The sequence below is a fragment of the Ictidomys tridecemlineatus genome, chromosome 7 (assembly GCF_052094955.1).
Source record: "Ictidomys tridecemlineatus isolate mIctTri1 chromosome 7, mIctTri1.hap1, whole genome shotgun sequence".
Lineage (NCBI taxonomy): Eukaryota > Metazoa > Chordata > Mammalia > Rodentia > Sciuridae > Ictidomys > Ictidomys tridecemlineatus.
In genome coordinates, this window is record NC_135483.1 from 122,639,545 (window position 1) to 122,655,075 (window position 15,531).

General features: G+C 39.8%; 1 protein-coding gene across 1 annotated transcript in view; it reads right to left on the reverse strand.

The window, feature by feature from the left end:
- Window positions 1-15,531, reverse strand: part of Neb (nebulin) — a 196,281-nt gene that overhangs the window by 29,962 nt on the left and 150,788 nt on the right. The window contains exons 123-135 of the mRNA XM_078018472.1: window positions 15,000-15,104; window positions 12,826-12,930; window positions 12,369-12,476; window positions 9,428-9,532; window positions 8,681-8,785; window positions 8,266-8,370; window positions 7,541-7,645; window positions 7,341-7,451; window positions 6,543-6,653; window positions 6,207-6,308; window positions 5,995-6,099; window positions 1,329-1,439; window positions 283-387 (exon numbers count right to left, since the gene is read on the reverse strand). Of these exons, the coding sequence (XP_077874598.1) occupies window positions 283-387; window positions 1,329-1,439; window positions 5,995-6,099; window positions 6,207-6,308; window positions 6,543-6,653; window positions 7,341-7,451; window positions 7,541-7,645; window positions 8,266-8,370; window positions 8,681-8,785; window positions 9,428-9,532; window positions 12,369-12,476; window positions 12,826-12,930; window positions 15,000-15,104 (1,383 nt within the window). The remainder of the gene's footprint in view (window positions 1-282; window positions 388-1,328; window positions 1,440-5,994; window positions 6,100-6,206; window positions 6,309-6,542; window positions 6,654-7,340; window positions 7,452-7,540; window positions 7,646-8,265; window positions 8,371-8,680; window positions 8,786-9,427; window positions 9,533-12,368; window positions 12,477-12,825; window positions 12,931-14,999; window positions 15,105-15,531) is intronic.

A 15,531-nucleotide genomic window follows, 5' to 3' on the forward strand; every position in this document is an offset into this window, starting at 1 on the left:
TCTATGTCCTTGGAAAGGAGAAAAGGGAATGGTTAATTGGGGAGAAAAGAAGATTGAAATATTGTAAAAACAGAAGCACTTTTACATCCCGAGAGGTGTTATAGTTAATGGAGAATTGATAGGTTAATGCAATTTGGAAGAATACACTCAAATAGAAGAGCAGCTTTGTAATAAATGCAGTATATCAGTAGCAGAGATGGAGATACATGTGAGCTCATGTGAGAAGGACTGGAGTTCAGATGGGTGAAATAAGTTGTTTCTGGAACAAACGGTTGAACTTACAGAACTAGCAAGTTGACTTGTATTTAGGACATGATTCATTATGAGAGATTCCTTCATGTCAGTCACAGGTTTGTGAAGTTTCTTCAGGTCAGCCTTATACTTAACCTACATATTAAGGGAGAGAAAAAGGAAATTATAGAAAATGGAAAATGCCACTCATGGGAATCCCAGTAAAATATCCCATTATGAAACAAATGTTAGAGGTGTTATGAAAAACCATACCATGTTCACAGTAGTCAAAAGGTACAAACAACCCAAGTGATCAACAGATCAAGGGCAAAAAAGTGATATGTATACACAATGAAATATTATTCAGCCATAAAATGGGATGAAGTTCTGATACATGCTATAATATGGATGAACCTTGAAAATGTTATACTAAAATAGGCCAGACATAAAAGACATATTGTATTATTCCATTTATATACAAATTATAAATTAAGCAAATCTGTAGAGATAGATAGTAGAGGTTTCCAGGAGCTAAGTAGAAGAGGGAACAGGGGTTGCTTAATAGAGACTTTTTGTTTGGAGTGATGAAAGGGTTTTGGAAGTAGTAGGTGGTAGTTGAACAACATTGGAAATGTAATTTATGCTCCTGAATTGTATATTGAAACATAGTTAAAAGGGCAAATATTATGTTATATATTAACCACAATTAATGCTAACAGAAATAAGCCAATCCACCCCAAAACAAAGGCTGAATGTTCCCTCTGATATGTGGATGCTAACACACAATAAGAGGTTGGGGTGGGGGAATAGAAGTTCATTGGATTAAGCAAAGTGAAATGAAGAAAGGGGGCGATGGGAATAAGAAGGACAGTAGAATGAATTGGACATAACTTTCCTATGTTCATATATGAATACACAACCAGTGAAACTCTACATCATGTACAACCACAAGAATGGGGTGTTAATTAGAGTAAGTTATATTCCATGTGTGTAAAATACGTCAAAATACACTCTACTGTCATGTATATCTAAAAAGAACAAATTTTAAAAATTAAACAAAAATTTTAAAAATCAAACAAACAAAATAAACTCCATACCTCACTTGCGAGATTATTGGCATCTTTCATGACTTTGTAGAGCTGGCTGTCTTTTGGATTATATTTTGGGGTCTTGCCCTTCTCTTTGTCGAAATTTTCTCGGTATTTAACCTAACGGCAAATGCAAACATCCAAATTATTCCTGAACATCAACAAATTTGGGAACTAAAGAATAGTGGAAACATAAATGCCAAAGAATATTCATATTATACATAAAGAGATCCTATAACTTATCATCCAATTTGAGACCTTTTTAAGAGAAAAAGAAGGCACTGTTAATAATTATTAATCTTGTTGGGGCGACAGGTAAGCAAGTACAATATCCAGTGATTTTATATTGGCCTTGCTCATTTTTATATTATCCAGAGGTATGAAAAATAAGAAAGGACTTCAAGCTAATTTCAGAGAAGCAATCTAATGTACTTATTTTGGAGTGGTGTGGCTCTCCTAACTAAGGCAAAACAAAAAAACTCTTTAGGTCTACTGTAAGGACTTGGAAGAGGGGTTGTAAATGAGCAGGAAGGTCGAGAAGTAAAATAATCTATTAAGTTAAAGAACTTATTTTAAAATAGTACTTTGACTATATCATTTTAAATTTTTTTAGACTTGGCCAAAGATGGCATAATTTCTGAGTAAAAAAAAGAACAGATTCTGAGTGTTAATGGCTTCAATTATTATTTCAGGTTTGAAGTAAGGAAAAAGTGAGATACTTTAGCATAGGGAGAAAACATTAATGTACTTTTAGATACACAAAAGGATATGCAGAGGATTAAATATCCTCAATTTTAAAAATCAGTACAATGCCTACATGGATAGTTGCTCAACAAATATTTGCACAGAAGGAAGAGACAGTCATTATGCCTACATAAAATACGTAAAGATGATTTACTTATCAGGAGAATTTAACTGAATAACTGACAGAAACTCTTCCTTATTGAAAAACAGATGGGTACCTTAGTCCATAATATAGGAGGATTAAGTTCAGAAGTAGAATGCCATCAGTTACATACTCTAGGAAGATTCAAAATGAATTATTTCTAGACGTGAGCCAACTGAAAGGGCAATATTTGACTCTTGGGAAACCTAGAGTTGCTATTACTGGTGAGATGAATGTCTCTTTCAATAGGAAGTCAGCATACCAGGATCCAGTCACCAGGATATTTCACTGTGGGCTTTTAAAACCAGTATCTTTCATGTTCCATCACTGTACTTCCATTCTCTACAACTTGACATATCCAGAAAAACAGACACAAAGAGAAACCACTCAAATGCTAAAAACAGGGATAAAAAGCATCCACAGTGCTGAGACTCATTCACTTTGAACACATCCATAATAAGAATGCAGAGAAAAATCAAGCACACACAACAGTACAGGGGAAGGCAGGCACACTCAGAGGGGAAGCAGAAACCCCACATCACAGCAAAACAAAATGTGAAGAATACTACAGTCGTTCTTCTCTGAAAGAAATTCACTCTTAAAATGAAGAAATAGAATAATCTGTAAAGGAAAGCCAGAGGTGGGGAGCTGGTGTCTAGACCAAAAGACAACTTCTCCTCGGGGATATAGGAACCCAGAACATAAGAGATATTCCCCCAAAGCAGCAAAACACCAAAGAGAAAGTTAAACAGATGCAAAAGAGCTAGACTGGGGTGTAAGAGCAGCAGAGGACTGTCTGCGGGGAGAAGAAAAGCTGATGCTTCTAGAAACATGCTAAAAGTCCTCTTTCTTTTATGAAACAACTTGTTTTGAAAAGCAGCAGTTCTATTGGTTTTACTTGAGTTTCTTTAATTAATTTCAACTTAATTTTCCAACTCTTTAATAAAAAAAAAGTTGATGCCTCTCCTCTCCAACAAGAGGGCTGCAAGCAAATACAGCCTAGCACAACTTCTAATATGAATCTGCAGCACTTTGAACTTTCCGTTTTGACTGGGTCTTCTTAAGAATTACTACCTCTTCAAAGATGAGGACACACATCAGATTCAGGAGTTCGGTAAATTTGTAGAATGGGGTTGGACTAGATGATAAGCATGGTAATACTGCAAACATGTGGCATTATGGAACAGTAAAGCCTTCTAGAATGTTAACCATGGAAGCCTGGGAGGTAACTATACCATGCCACAGACCAACAAGTAGCACCAACAAGTAGCACCACCAATGCTCTGTCATCCCTCGGGCTCAGATACTGGGCCTATTATGGATGTGGTGCAGGAAGGTGATTATGAATTAATTTCCTTTCCAAAGCTTAATTGTATTTAACAGTCTAACATCTAATTGTTCAGCTCTTTTTCAGGGAATTATGTATTAGTATTTGTAAAGATGGAAGAACAGGCCTAAATTATTAAATTGCTTGCTTTGAAGACTGTAAAGCACCAAGAAGCTGTGAATGAAAACATTTTAAGTGGTTTATTCTGTTGATTCATAGTATATCTAAACTGAGAAACTCTACTGAGTACCAGCCTTAAATACCTGAAATATTAGCAAGGGTAATTAGCTTCAGAAGAAGAGGAAGTTTTCTGTTTGTTTTCATTTTTTGTGGTGCTGGGGATCAAACCCAGACCATCATGCATGCTAGGCCAGTGCTCAGTGACTGAGCTAATTTCCAGTCCTTGAGGTTTCCTTTGTGTGGTTGGAGATGAGATCCTCAATTTGTTTTTATTTCATCTTTTAATTTGATAAAGGACATGCAACCTAAAGTTGCTGATAGGAGACCATTTCCACATCTGCTCTTTCTGATCCAGGGGATAAGTTTCATGCAAGAAAAGAAAGGGTGTGTGCAAAAGTATATCCTTCAACAAATTTCCACAGCATTCTACACGTTCCAACATGAAACCAACAGAGAAAAGTAAAACTTGGTCAGTCCTCTGACAGAGACCAAGAAAAGAAGACAGGAAAAAGAGAAAGACAGAGATATTGGCTTGCTGATGTCAATCTTACATCACTGATGAGTACATTAATTTTCTTAAGATGCCTCATCATAGGGGTGTCAAAAGATGCAGCGCCGTGCCCGGGCCCTCTCCTTTGGTCTTTGAGGTATTCCGCCTAGAGTACGCAGTGAGATAGTAAAGTCAGAATGGGAAGGTCTCTTTGGGTCAAGGGCCACACCATGAAGCTGTCAAACCAGATGCAAACCTTTTTCATAGGAAGCGAACACAGTTAGATGAGCTCATAAAAGGATCTGATTGTGTCCCCCGCCTTTTTTTTTTTTTTTTTGTACAGGGGATTGAACGCAGGGGCACTTAACCATTGAGCCATATCCTCAGACCTTTTTCTTTTTCAAAACAAAGTCTCACTAAGTTGCTGAGACTGGCTTTGAACTTGAGATCCTCCTGCCTCAGCCCCCCAAGTTCCTGGGATTATAGTTGTATACCAGCTGGGTCCCATTCTTTATAACATAGGATTCCCTTAGGATTAGAAATATGAGCCTCTTAACCTTCAAAGCTGAAGTTTTCAAAATTTCAACATCAAAGTTGTTTTTAATTTGATAAGGGTATGACTGGAAATTTAAAAACATTTAAACATTTTTATATTGTCATATTTCATTAATCTTAACAATTCTGTTTTATTAGTAATTTTAAATTTTTATCTCAGATACAATTCCATTAATTTGTAATAAAAATATTTCATAGGATTTTTAAGTATAGCTATAGAAAATCATATTTGCTTTTTATCAGTCATCTGAACATTTTATCTTTTCATAATTCCAACTTGTTTGTCACTTGACAGTAATACTTTATAGCTTTCTAAAGAGTCAGATCCCATTTCGGTATTGCTGAAAGTCAGCACATACAACCATCAAATGTATCCCAAACCTATTTCTTCAACCAAATATTTGAAGAGAATGGACCATGAAAAAGAGGGAATTGGTATCTCCAAATTGGAGGGAAAATAAGATTGTTAAGCTCAAGTACTGTGACCAAAATTTGCTCTCTGCAAAGTCATGGGGGTCTCTGAGCTTAAGTCTGAAAATCTGTAATAACTTGGGGGTGCTCTAGGTAATTGGCTTCACAAGGGAGATTAAGCAATGTGGCAATCAGCTTTGGGTGACACATTTCTGAGTCCCATCTTCTCAATAACATGAAATCAGCTAGAAAGCAGCATCTTCTTGAGCACCCTATGCATACATACCTTGATGAACCCTCATCACACCAAATTGTAATTATTTATCCACTTACAAGTAGTCTGAGGACATTTGCTCATCCCTAGTTCTTAGTCCAGGCCTTCAATGATTATATGGTGAAGGAAAGAAAAAAGGTTCCTTCATCTGGTTAGATGTTAGAAGTTAGAACGTCATGGCTCTTGCATATTAACAAATCTCTCCCAGGTGACTGAAGTATGAATCAGATCCTTAGGAAACAACTCTCATTGCCTGGGGTGACGTGCCCTTTGTCACATGATGGTCATTAAGTACACAGACACCTACCTAGGTGTGCACATCCGTACATGGAGGAGTGGAGAGTGAGAGAGGCCTAAGCTGGTTAGAGGAAAATGAGATAAGGTCCTCAGCATTCTTGCCATGATGTGACTTTTCAAAGCTCTGCAGTGTGATTAAAGATCCAAAATCTCTTTTGGTTGTTAATATTGCACTTTCATTCTGGAAATTACTTCGTTCGGCAAGGTTTCTAAAATCTCTTCACACTAGAGTTGCCATTTCACCATCTACCTTACCTGGCTGCTCAGCTTGGCTGCCTTCTTAGCCATCTCAATATCTGGGCGACCAAGCATGCTTAACCCATGGCTGCCTTCTTTGCGGTGCTTGGCTCTGTATTCCACCTGAATTAAAGAAATCCAGAATAGGCAAAGCATTCTTGCTGATGAGTGCCTTTTACTACTTGTTGGCAGTAGCCACAGGACCAGGGACATTTTAACTACACCCTTACCTCACTGGCCTGTTTGGCTGCCTGCGTGGCCTTCTTGATGTCTGGCCGATCAGCCACTGTGGTGTAATGCAGATTCTCTTTAGCGTCTTTTTTGTAAGCAACCTTTATTTAGGGAAGTAAATATTTACTCACTTGAGATATGTTGTCTTCCCAAAAGTCCCCATTAAGCATGAACAACCTTTTTAATTAAAACCAAACGAATGCCCATCACCTTATTTTTTTTTTTGACTACCAAGTATGAAAGTTCTGGTGAGCACATGCTGGAACAAGAGCATGCACCAGTTTGGGGTCCACTGCCTCAAGTGGGCCCTGAGGATGTCAGGAGGGGAAACATACGTCACTCTGCTTCTTGGCCACTTCCATGGCATGTTTCACTTCAGGAGGTTCCTGCATAATGGAGTAATTGGATTTTCCCTTCTCCTTGACAAACTTCTTTTTGTAATTTGTCTAAATAGAGTGAGAAATTATTCCTGTTAGTGGAGGAAGCTGGGAGCAGAATTGTTTTATGTGAGGAACTCTCAAAACTCTCCAAGAAAATCCATGGCTTCCCATTTTGGCATCAGTTTGGGACTTTGATCTCTGGCCCATATTCTGGTTCTTCCCTGTCATTTCTGACCTGGAACCTAACAATGGAACCATCTAGCAATCTTTGGAGAACTGAATAGAAGTAAATTAGACCTTTTTTCCTATCACTTCTACCTTTTATAAATATAAAGCCAAATAAAGCTCATAATTCCATGATTATACATTAAAAGGATACAGTGGCCAGAGATTAGTAAAACATGAAAAGGTGATTTTTTTTAACCTCTTAAGAAATGTGTCAAGTTTAAAAATAGAAGAAGCCACTCTTAATTGACAATGCTTTCTTCCACTATTAACATTAATATTACATCTTATATTCTAGATAACATCCTGTGGCAAAACCCACATCTGCCATAATTATCATAATTGGAAAACCAATAAACACTGGATCATTTTAACACTAGAGTTGAGGATTCACATAGGTATTGATGGTAAGAGTTAAGCTACATAAAGGAGAGCACTTATATGCAAAAGAGCATCAGAAAGTCTTTCACCAGTTCCTCAGGTGAAGTGGCATTGCTGCTTCTAAGAGTCCTGTGGCTAGCCACTTACGTCACTGACATGCTTGGTCACTTTCTTGACATGAACCGTGTCCAGGGTCTCTGGCAGTGTAGTATATGAGCCCTGGGCCAAGTGCTTCTTGACATGGTCCTTGTACTTGTTCTGGGGGAATCCAGAAAGACGGTGTTAAGGTATCTGCCCGGGACCTTAGCCCATGATGGAAGCAGAGCATATGGCTGTTGGAGGATTACCTCGGACACCAGATGGCTGACAGTCTTTGCCAGGAGGATCTGAGGAGTGTCAGGCACAGCATGGCAGGTTCCTCTTTCCTTGACATGTTTCTCTTTGTATTTCAACTATGGGAGTGAAAAAATATTTTTCTTCAGCTTCTCTGAATAACTTGTATATTTTTATTAAACCCCGAAATCTTATAGCTGGGAGAAGGGCATCACTGACAAACTAGGAACACTAAACCCTAGTTTATAAAAGATTTGACACTTGGAAATCCTGAGAAATATTCAAAAGGGTGTTTTCCTTATTGCTTGCAAGTTGAGGGTCTCAGGATGGATCTTCAACCGACAAACATCAGTTGAGAGCATTCTCTTCTCAAATACATCTCTCTGTCCTCCCATCAGCCCAGGGAGGCATTGTTATTCCCCCCTTACAAATGAGGATCCTCTAGAAAAGAAATGACTGTTTCTACATAGAATCAAGCCAGGTCTTCAGATTCCTAATTTGTGTAGTGTGAACTGCCTCATGGTACAGTATAAACCAAAAACTGTCACCTGGGTTTAATAGCCTTGGCACGGCTGCACCTGACCCAGTCACATCCCTGGTGTCCATTGAGGGCATGGCCCTGTTTCAGGACCACACCTGAATTCCTACAGAACAGACCTCCTGGGTATCCCTGGAGACTGGTGCCACAGAAGATGATCCAGGGTGAGGTTAGGCATCATGGAAGGGACTGAATACTTACGTCACTTTCTATTATAGAATTCCTGAGGGCCAGCACCATGTCTTTGTCATCAGTGACAGAAAGCTTGCAGCCCTTGAGGAACTCTCGGTCCAGCTTATATTCAAACTGTGACAGAAGAAAGGAAGACAAAGTGGGTCATAGGCACAAGTGGAAGCTGAGCATCTGATGAAACCTAAGGGGAGCCCTTTTTAGGAGACGACGTGGATGTGTTCACAGAGTGAGGGGAGGGCTGCCTGGCCCCCTTCTGCATGCTGGATTCCTTCCCAACCCAGCAGCCAGGGCCAGGATCAGGACTGTGCTCTCCCATCCCACCTTCCCCCAGACCCTCCCCAGCCTCCGTCAGGAGTCTGCGTCCTCGGTGTCTGGGCCCAGCAGAGCTAGCTCAAAGGCCAGGTGGCTGCCATTCCCTCCTTACATCGCTTTGCTGCAGGGATGACTTGGCGGCCTGAATGAAGTCTGGTCGGTCAGGGGTCCACTTCCAGTAGGCTTTGTTGGCTTCATATTGCTTCTTGTAGTCCAGCTGTTTTTTGTTTTTTTGGTTTTTTTTAAGAGAGAGAGAGAGAGAATTTAAATATTTATTTTTTAGTTCTCGGCGGACACAACATCTTTGTTGGTATGTGGTGCTGAGGATCGAACCCGGGCCGCACGCATGCCAGGCGAGCGCACTACCACTTGAGCCACATCCCCAGCCCCAGTCCAGCTGTTTTTAATACCACAGAAAGAAATCACTCAGTAAGCTGAACTCATAAACATCCAAAGCTCATGTTGACATTGACCTGCCATTGTGATAATATTACCATGTGGAATTTTTTTTTTTTCTGGTACCGGGGATTGAACTTAGGGGCACTCCACCATGGAGTCACATCCCCAGCCCTATTTTGTATTATATTTAGAGATAGTGTCTCACTGAGTTGCTTAGTGCCTATCTTTTGCTGAGGCTGGCTTTGAACTTGCGACCCTCCTGTCTCAGGCATGAGCCATTCTGCTGGGCACAATGTGGGATTTTAAGTGGTGATTAGGTCATGAGGGTTCAGTCCTCCTGAATGGATTCAGCTGTTATTATTGGAGTGGGGTAATTATCTGGGTAATTACCCAGTCTCATTTTCTGTCATCTTAGCAGCAGAAAACAGACTAAGACAGCCTGGAAGTTCCTAGAACTTACGTTGGTGTTGACTTTATAGGCATCTTTGGCTGCTTTGATATGAACCGCATCTGGTTTAATGGTGCAGTTAGATTTATTTCTTTGGTAAACTTCTTTATATTTTAGCTGTGGGAAAAAATGGAGTGACAAAGTTAATTTTTTATGGCATCTTACTAAGCATTTTAAAAACCGAGAAATTCGAACTGTGATTATAATACTCAAAACTTTCTAAGAATATTTTAAAAAGAATATTCTGTGAAGAAAGGATTCAACTATGCAGACGCACAGCTTTCTATCTGAAATCTTAACACCAGCACCAGTGCACATTGAAAGTGGTCATCAGTGTTACCCCAGGATTTACCTCCATGAGCTTGTGCTGAGAGGGCCGATGGACAGCTCTCCATGCATGTTTTCCCTTCCCCAACTCAGAAAAGCCTGAGTTCAGAACATCTTGAAGATAGCTATTAGAGAAGATTTCCCCATATCAACCCACTTTGTTAGATTTTTAGTCTTGATCCCACAGTTCTTGCTGTTGTTGAGATATGTTATAATTATTTATCTGCCTACTCTATTAGCTGGACCACCTAAGCGTAAAGGTTTGGGGTCATTCATTATGTCATTCCTGGTGTACAGCACATTGAAACTCAGTAAACATTCGATGAATGAATGAACTGATGGATGCAGTCATCACCATTGTCATTACTAGAGGTGTTTCTACCTAGTTTGGGTACCTGGAGGTTGGGAAGGGTGGGTGGGGCTTAGAGAAGGCTTGGAGTGTCTGCAGGCCCAATACATAGCTTCTAGCTTCATCCATATTTCATGGCCTCCTAAATTTCGTGGTCCTGGGGCCCAATCTAGGCTTTCTCATTAAATTATTGGGGAAGGATCCCAGGTTTTAATATGATTAAAGCCAAAATAAACTGATCTAAAGGAGCCATTATAGGGTTTACTAAATGAATCATAAGAATTACAATTTGGGGGTCTTTACCACATACCTAACTTACTAATCAATATTTTTGAGGAAAAGGCCTATAAATTAATATTTTAAATCAGGATCCCCAAAATCTTATATCAGAAAGTTTGGGGAAACGAATATAGAAATTCTTCATCTTTCTTCAGTGTTGGGGAATGGGCTGTTCCACATTAAGGGATCTACTTGATAGATGTTTATGAATACCTAATGTTCATGTTTATAGCACCAAAACCTGTATTATATTCATATATCTCAGATGCTTCGTATATCTCAGCTTTCTTAACCAGTGCACTGAATGCATTTGTTGTTTTGCATGGTGACTCAGGGTCATATTTATTCATCTATTGAAGAATCCCTGAGCCTCTAGCTATAGTCAAGACTTTGGGATAGGAATGAGTGATTCCACAACTGCCTTGACTCTTCTTCCTAGTGCCCAGGCACTTATGTAGCCATGGAATTCTTTAAACTGTGGAATTTTTTTTTCAACCAAAATGACGGTTTTCAACTACAGAATCAAGCCAAATATCTGAAAACGTAGGAATACAACTTCTCTTCCAATTCAGAATCTTAGGATAACAACAACTAGTTTGTTCCTCTTAGTCAACATGAAGCTTAGAGTACAAATAGCGTTTATGGCACACTGCACATTTTAGAATGACTTCAACAATATCTCCTGTTCCACATGCTTTTCTGCAGTGTGGCTCTGCCAGTTGTTCAGAGATGGCATGTTTCGCTGTACCTCTTGCTATAGTTTGGATCTGGAATGTCCCCGAAAGGCCCATGTGTTACAGTCCTGTCCTCAGTCCACGGTGTTACAGGGAAGTAGTGAAATCTTTAAAAAGGGAGGCCTGGCCGTGGGGGGTGGTCTTCTGCATTGAGGGCATGTCCTTGAAAAGGACAGTTAAAACCCCAGCCCTTCCTCTTTCTCTCTTTGTGTCCTGGCCATGAGGTTAGCAGTATGCTGCCTTGCAACAGGACCAATCAATCAGGGACTGAAACCTCCATAACTGAGGGCCAAAAATCAACCTTTTTTTTTTCTTCATAAGTTAACATATCTCAGACATTTTTTATAGGGACAGAAAGCTAACTAACGTACGTCTTGATTCTGAGAGTTTAAAAGATGGAAAAAAAATGATGCAGTGTCAGTTCTAGGAGGAGCCCTAACTGATCCGGAAGCTTTTACTCCCTGCCTCTTGGACCTGACCACTATACTGTGTGTGAGATGTGCAGGCACATGGAGAGGCCATATGCATGGGTCCTCACTTATTCAAGAGCCAAGCTCCCAGCCCATAGCAGTCATCAATTGTCAGCCATGTGAGCGAGTTACCGTATGGATTCAGTTGACTGCCACCATCTTGAGTTGAGCTTCCATGACTGTCCCAGAGTAACCCGAGTCAGTTTTCTCTGCATGGTTTCCCAGTATGTAAATAAACAAACCATGGTATATCTATTTCTTCAGTCAGACTCTGGTACCAGGAATGTTCCTGACTCTTTGACATTATCTTAGGATAAACCAGGGACATTCAACTTGAATAAAGTCCCTTTGTCCTGACCAATATATATACCATTCCTCCTGACCCAAATCACGGGGCTCTACCTGGTCTTGCTGCTACCCAGGCCCAGCTTCTGTCAATAAGTCCTAATAAACTGTACTCTATGCCACCATGGATCTGCCTGCCTTTTTTCTTTATTTTTACTGCACCTTGGGGCAATTATATGCTGGGACTGGGTTGTTCTGGAATATCTGCCTTGGATGTCCTGGGCTAACTGAGCCTCGGAGGTCTGCCCATTGCATGTAGAAACAACTACTCAGCTGTGCCCAGTCAACTCAGAGTCATAAGCAAAATAGAAGACGGCTATTTTTAAGCCACTAAGTTTTGGGGTAGTTGTTTCACAAAGAAACAACACAGGAAACTGAGCCAGGATTTGTTATATCACATCAGGAGGAGGCCAAGATGAGAGGGACCAAGAGGCCATTGCAGTACTTACATCGCTGACTTCATCCTTGACCTTGCGGACATGCAGCAGCATGGGCGTGTCGTGGATCGTGGTATAGCCCCGGGGCTTGGCCTTGTTGTATTCCAACTTATAAAGTATCTAAAAGAGATTTAAAAGAAGATGGACACAATGTTATGCTTCTTTTACAATGTACAAATATAAATGCATTTTTTTTTTAGTAAATACAGGAAAGAAAATTTAATAAATTCACTGAGTGTGTTAGTGCTATCTGCTAAGGCCTCTGTGTTTCTCAACTGGTGATTGGCCAGTTTGGTTGGAACAATTCTTCACTGTGAAAGAAGAATCGTCCTATGCATAGCAGACATGAAGCGTCCCCCTTCCTCCCACCAAATAGCAGTAGCCTTTCAGAAACGTGACAATCCAAAATGGCCCTCCACATTTGTGAATGCCCAAGTTTGTGAATCTCTTCAGTGTTCCCTGTACTTACATCACTGATTTGTTTGTTGACTTTTGTGGTACGCAGGTGTTCCGGAGTGTCCACAATCGAGGTAAATTTGTCCTTTGTCTTTTCATAATTTTTCCTGTACTTGATCTAAATTGTTGAAGAGAAGAATTAGTTCACTCTAAGAAGTAGAATATTGAACTTTAAAAATCTAATGAAACACCAGAGTGGGATATAGTGTCATACAGCTTTCACTTTAAATCCTAATTAGAATTGTTGGAGATAAATTTGCACTTGATAGCAATAGTAGAGTGAACAGATAATAATCTATGTTCTACACATGGAGTCCCTGAGAGGTTAGGACACTGAGTCAATGGAACCTGTAGAATGAGTCTCAGAGCAACTTGTTCTCCAGATCCTGAAAAGTACCATTGCACTCACAATGTACTGTGTTAAGTGTGTACAGTCTCTTAAAGGATTTTTCCATATCAAAGATAAAATAGATATAAAATAGGAAATGAGTGTATACAGTTTGAAAAGTATTTATCATTTAAAAAATCATTTGTTTTTATAATTTTAAAATCACATGCACACAAGCTGTTTTAAGCAGGACAGATACAGACAGCTTTACAAAATCTCATGCACAACTATTTGATGATGATATATTAAGGCCAACGAGAAAGTTTAGGCAAACAGGATGTTTATGGAGAGAGTCTTCCTTCTCATTGTGTGTGTTGAGTTGATGACAAACTAAAATGATAAAACATCTTGCTAATTCAAAAGATTAAAATTTGGGGAGGGGGAGGATCTGAGAAAGTGGCATTTTATTAACATTATATCTGTAGTTAAACATTACCACTCTTTATTGCTGCTCCATATTTTCTTTTCAGCCTGTGATGGAAAGATGGTCGCATATGTTTCCACTGGCCTTGTAGGAAGGCAATTTTATCAGCAACACTGCTAACAAGTGTGTGAAAACAGAAATGCTGGCAATAATATAGCAATTCAGCATCACACTCAAAAGGCACAGTGAATATAAATATTCAAAGAGCTGCATGGAAATCCTCATCTCTCCCAAATGGAACAGTTGCAGTGATAATTGAACAATGGGAAAATTAGATGAAAACATTAAATATTCAGACCTTTAAATGCTGTAGACTAATTCTATATCCACAGTCTCTAAGGAATCTATTTCTTTGAAGCAAATACTGAAAAAATATAAATTGATATTATACTAATTTGGAAATATCATTTGAAGGAAGCTCAGCTAATTTTTCTAGGACTTTCTAAAGCATCAGGTCCATATAGATGATGGCTCTTCCATCACTACCTTCAGCCACGTTGAGTTCATTTATAAGGAATGAATATTTATGCAGTTTTATCATGTGAAGCCAGCATGGGTAGGGAGCAGAGACCAAAGAAAGCATAAAAGGGAATGCACCTAAGAATCTAACCTCCTCCCTCACACCCTTAAGGCATTACCTGGCTCCACATGTGTGAATTGTAGAGAGCAGTCAACATATCTGGACGCAGAATTTCATTACATCCTTGTTTCAGAAGCATCTTGGCGCTAGATTTATATTTTCTCTGTCCATGCAAAGAGCAGTGAAGCACAAAAGAGACTTATGAAGACAGAAAGGGACACGGCTCTATATCCCAGTCACCTCTGAGTGAAGAGATGTAGGCATATATGCTTTGTGCCCTCACATGGCTGTGTGGGTGAAGAGGCCAGATACACGACAGTGGTGAGCACAGTGACAGACGTATTGATGGCTGACTGTCCAGAGTCCTTGTGAACAGGAACGACATAGCTAGTCTCACTTACGTTACCACCAAAGTGTCTTCCAGAGAAGACATCAACAGAACAGAAAAAACGAGAGTTCCGTTTTTTGTCCTCCATAATTTTTGTCTTATTTTAGTTTTATAGCTTGGTTTGCAACTGACATTTGCAAAGAAATTGTGTAAAAGAAAAAAAAAAACTTGTGGGAGGACCCAGTCCTCATTTCCATCTTCACCACAGCACAAGTGAGGACACAGAGCACAGACTGGCACACTCAAATAGCTCATGGGCTCTTTGGGTGGCTACACAGATACTTAGTAACAGAACAGTTCAATATCATAGGCAGAACCTATGACATCCTTGCAGCAGACGGGACGACACCTCATGAGAAACCCGGAGCACAGTCTGCCTGGACCATCGGCCAGCCCCTTCACAGTACCTGGCTGATCTGGTCGCCTGCGGTCTTAGCCAGCAGATGTCTAGGCTCATCGACTACCAGGTGGTATTTATCTTTCCGCTGCTCATAATCAGCTCTGTATTTTTTCTGCTCAAACATCATATCAAATTATAGCAAGAGTAAAACTTCAAGGCCACAGAGAAATTTCCCATGGTAAACACTCCAGAGAGCCAGAAATATATCATTTTTAGAAGTGGCTTCCTAAAACACCCAGAACGGTAAAAATGGGGGATGGATATGGAGAGAAGAGAGACAGTAAAGAGCGATTGTCTGGGGATGGATGGGGCCTAGATAGATCAGATTAATGAAGCTGGAATTGAAGTTTCTAATCTACCTTTTCATATGATGTCATTAGCAATGTTAGGCTTCATGGCATCTTATATTGTATTTAATATAATAAATAATAATATTAAGGGACTAGGGTTGGGGGTGTAGCTCAGTGGTACAGCACTTGCTTATCAGGCGCTAGGCCCTGGCCTCTATACCCAGAACCACAAAAAATGAAATTGCATAT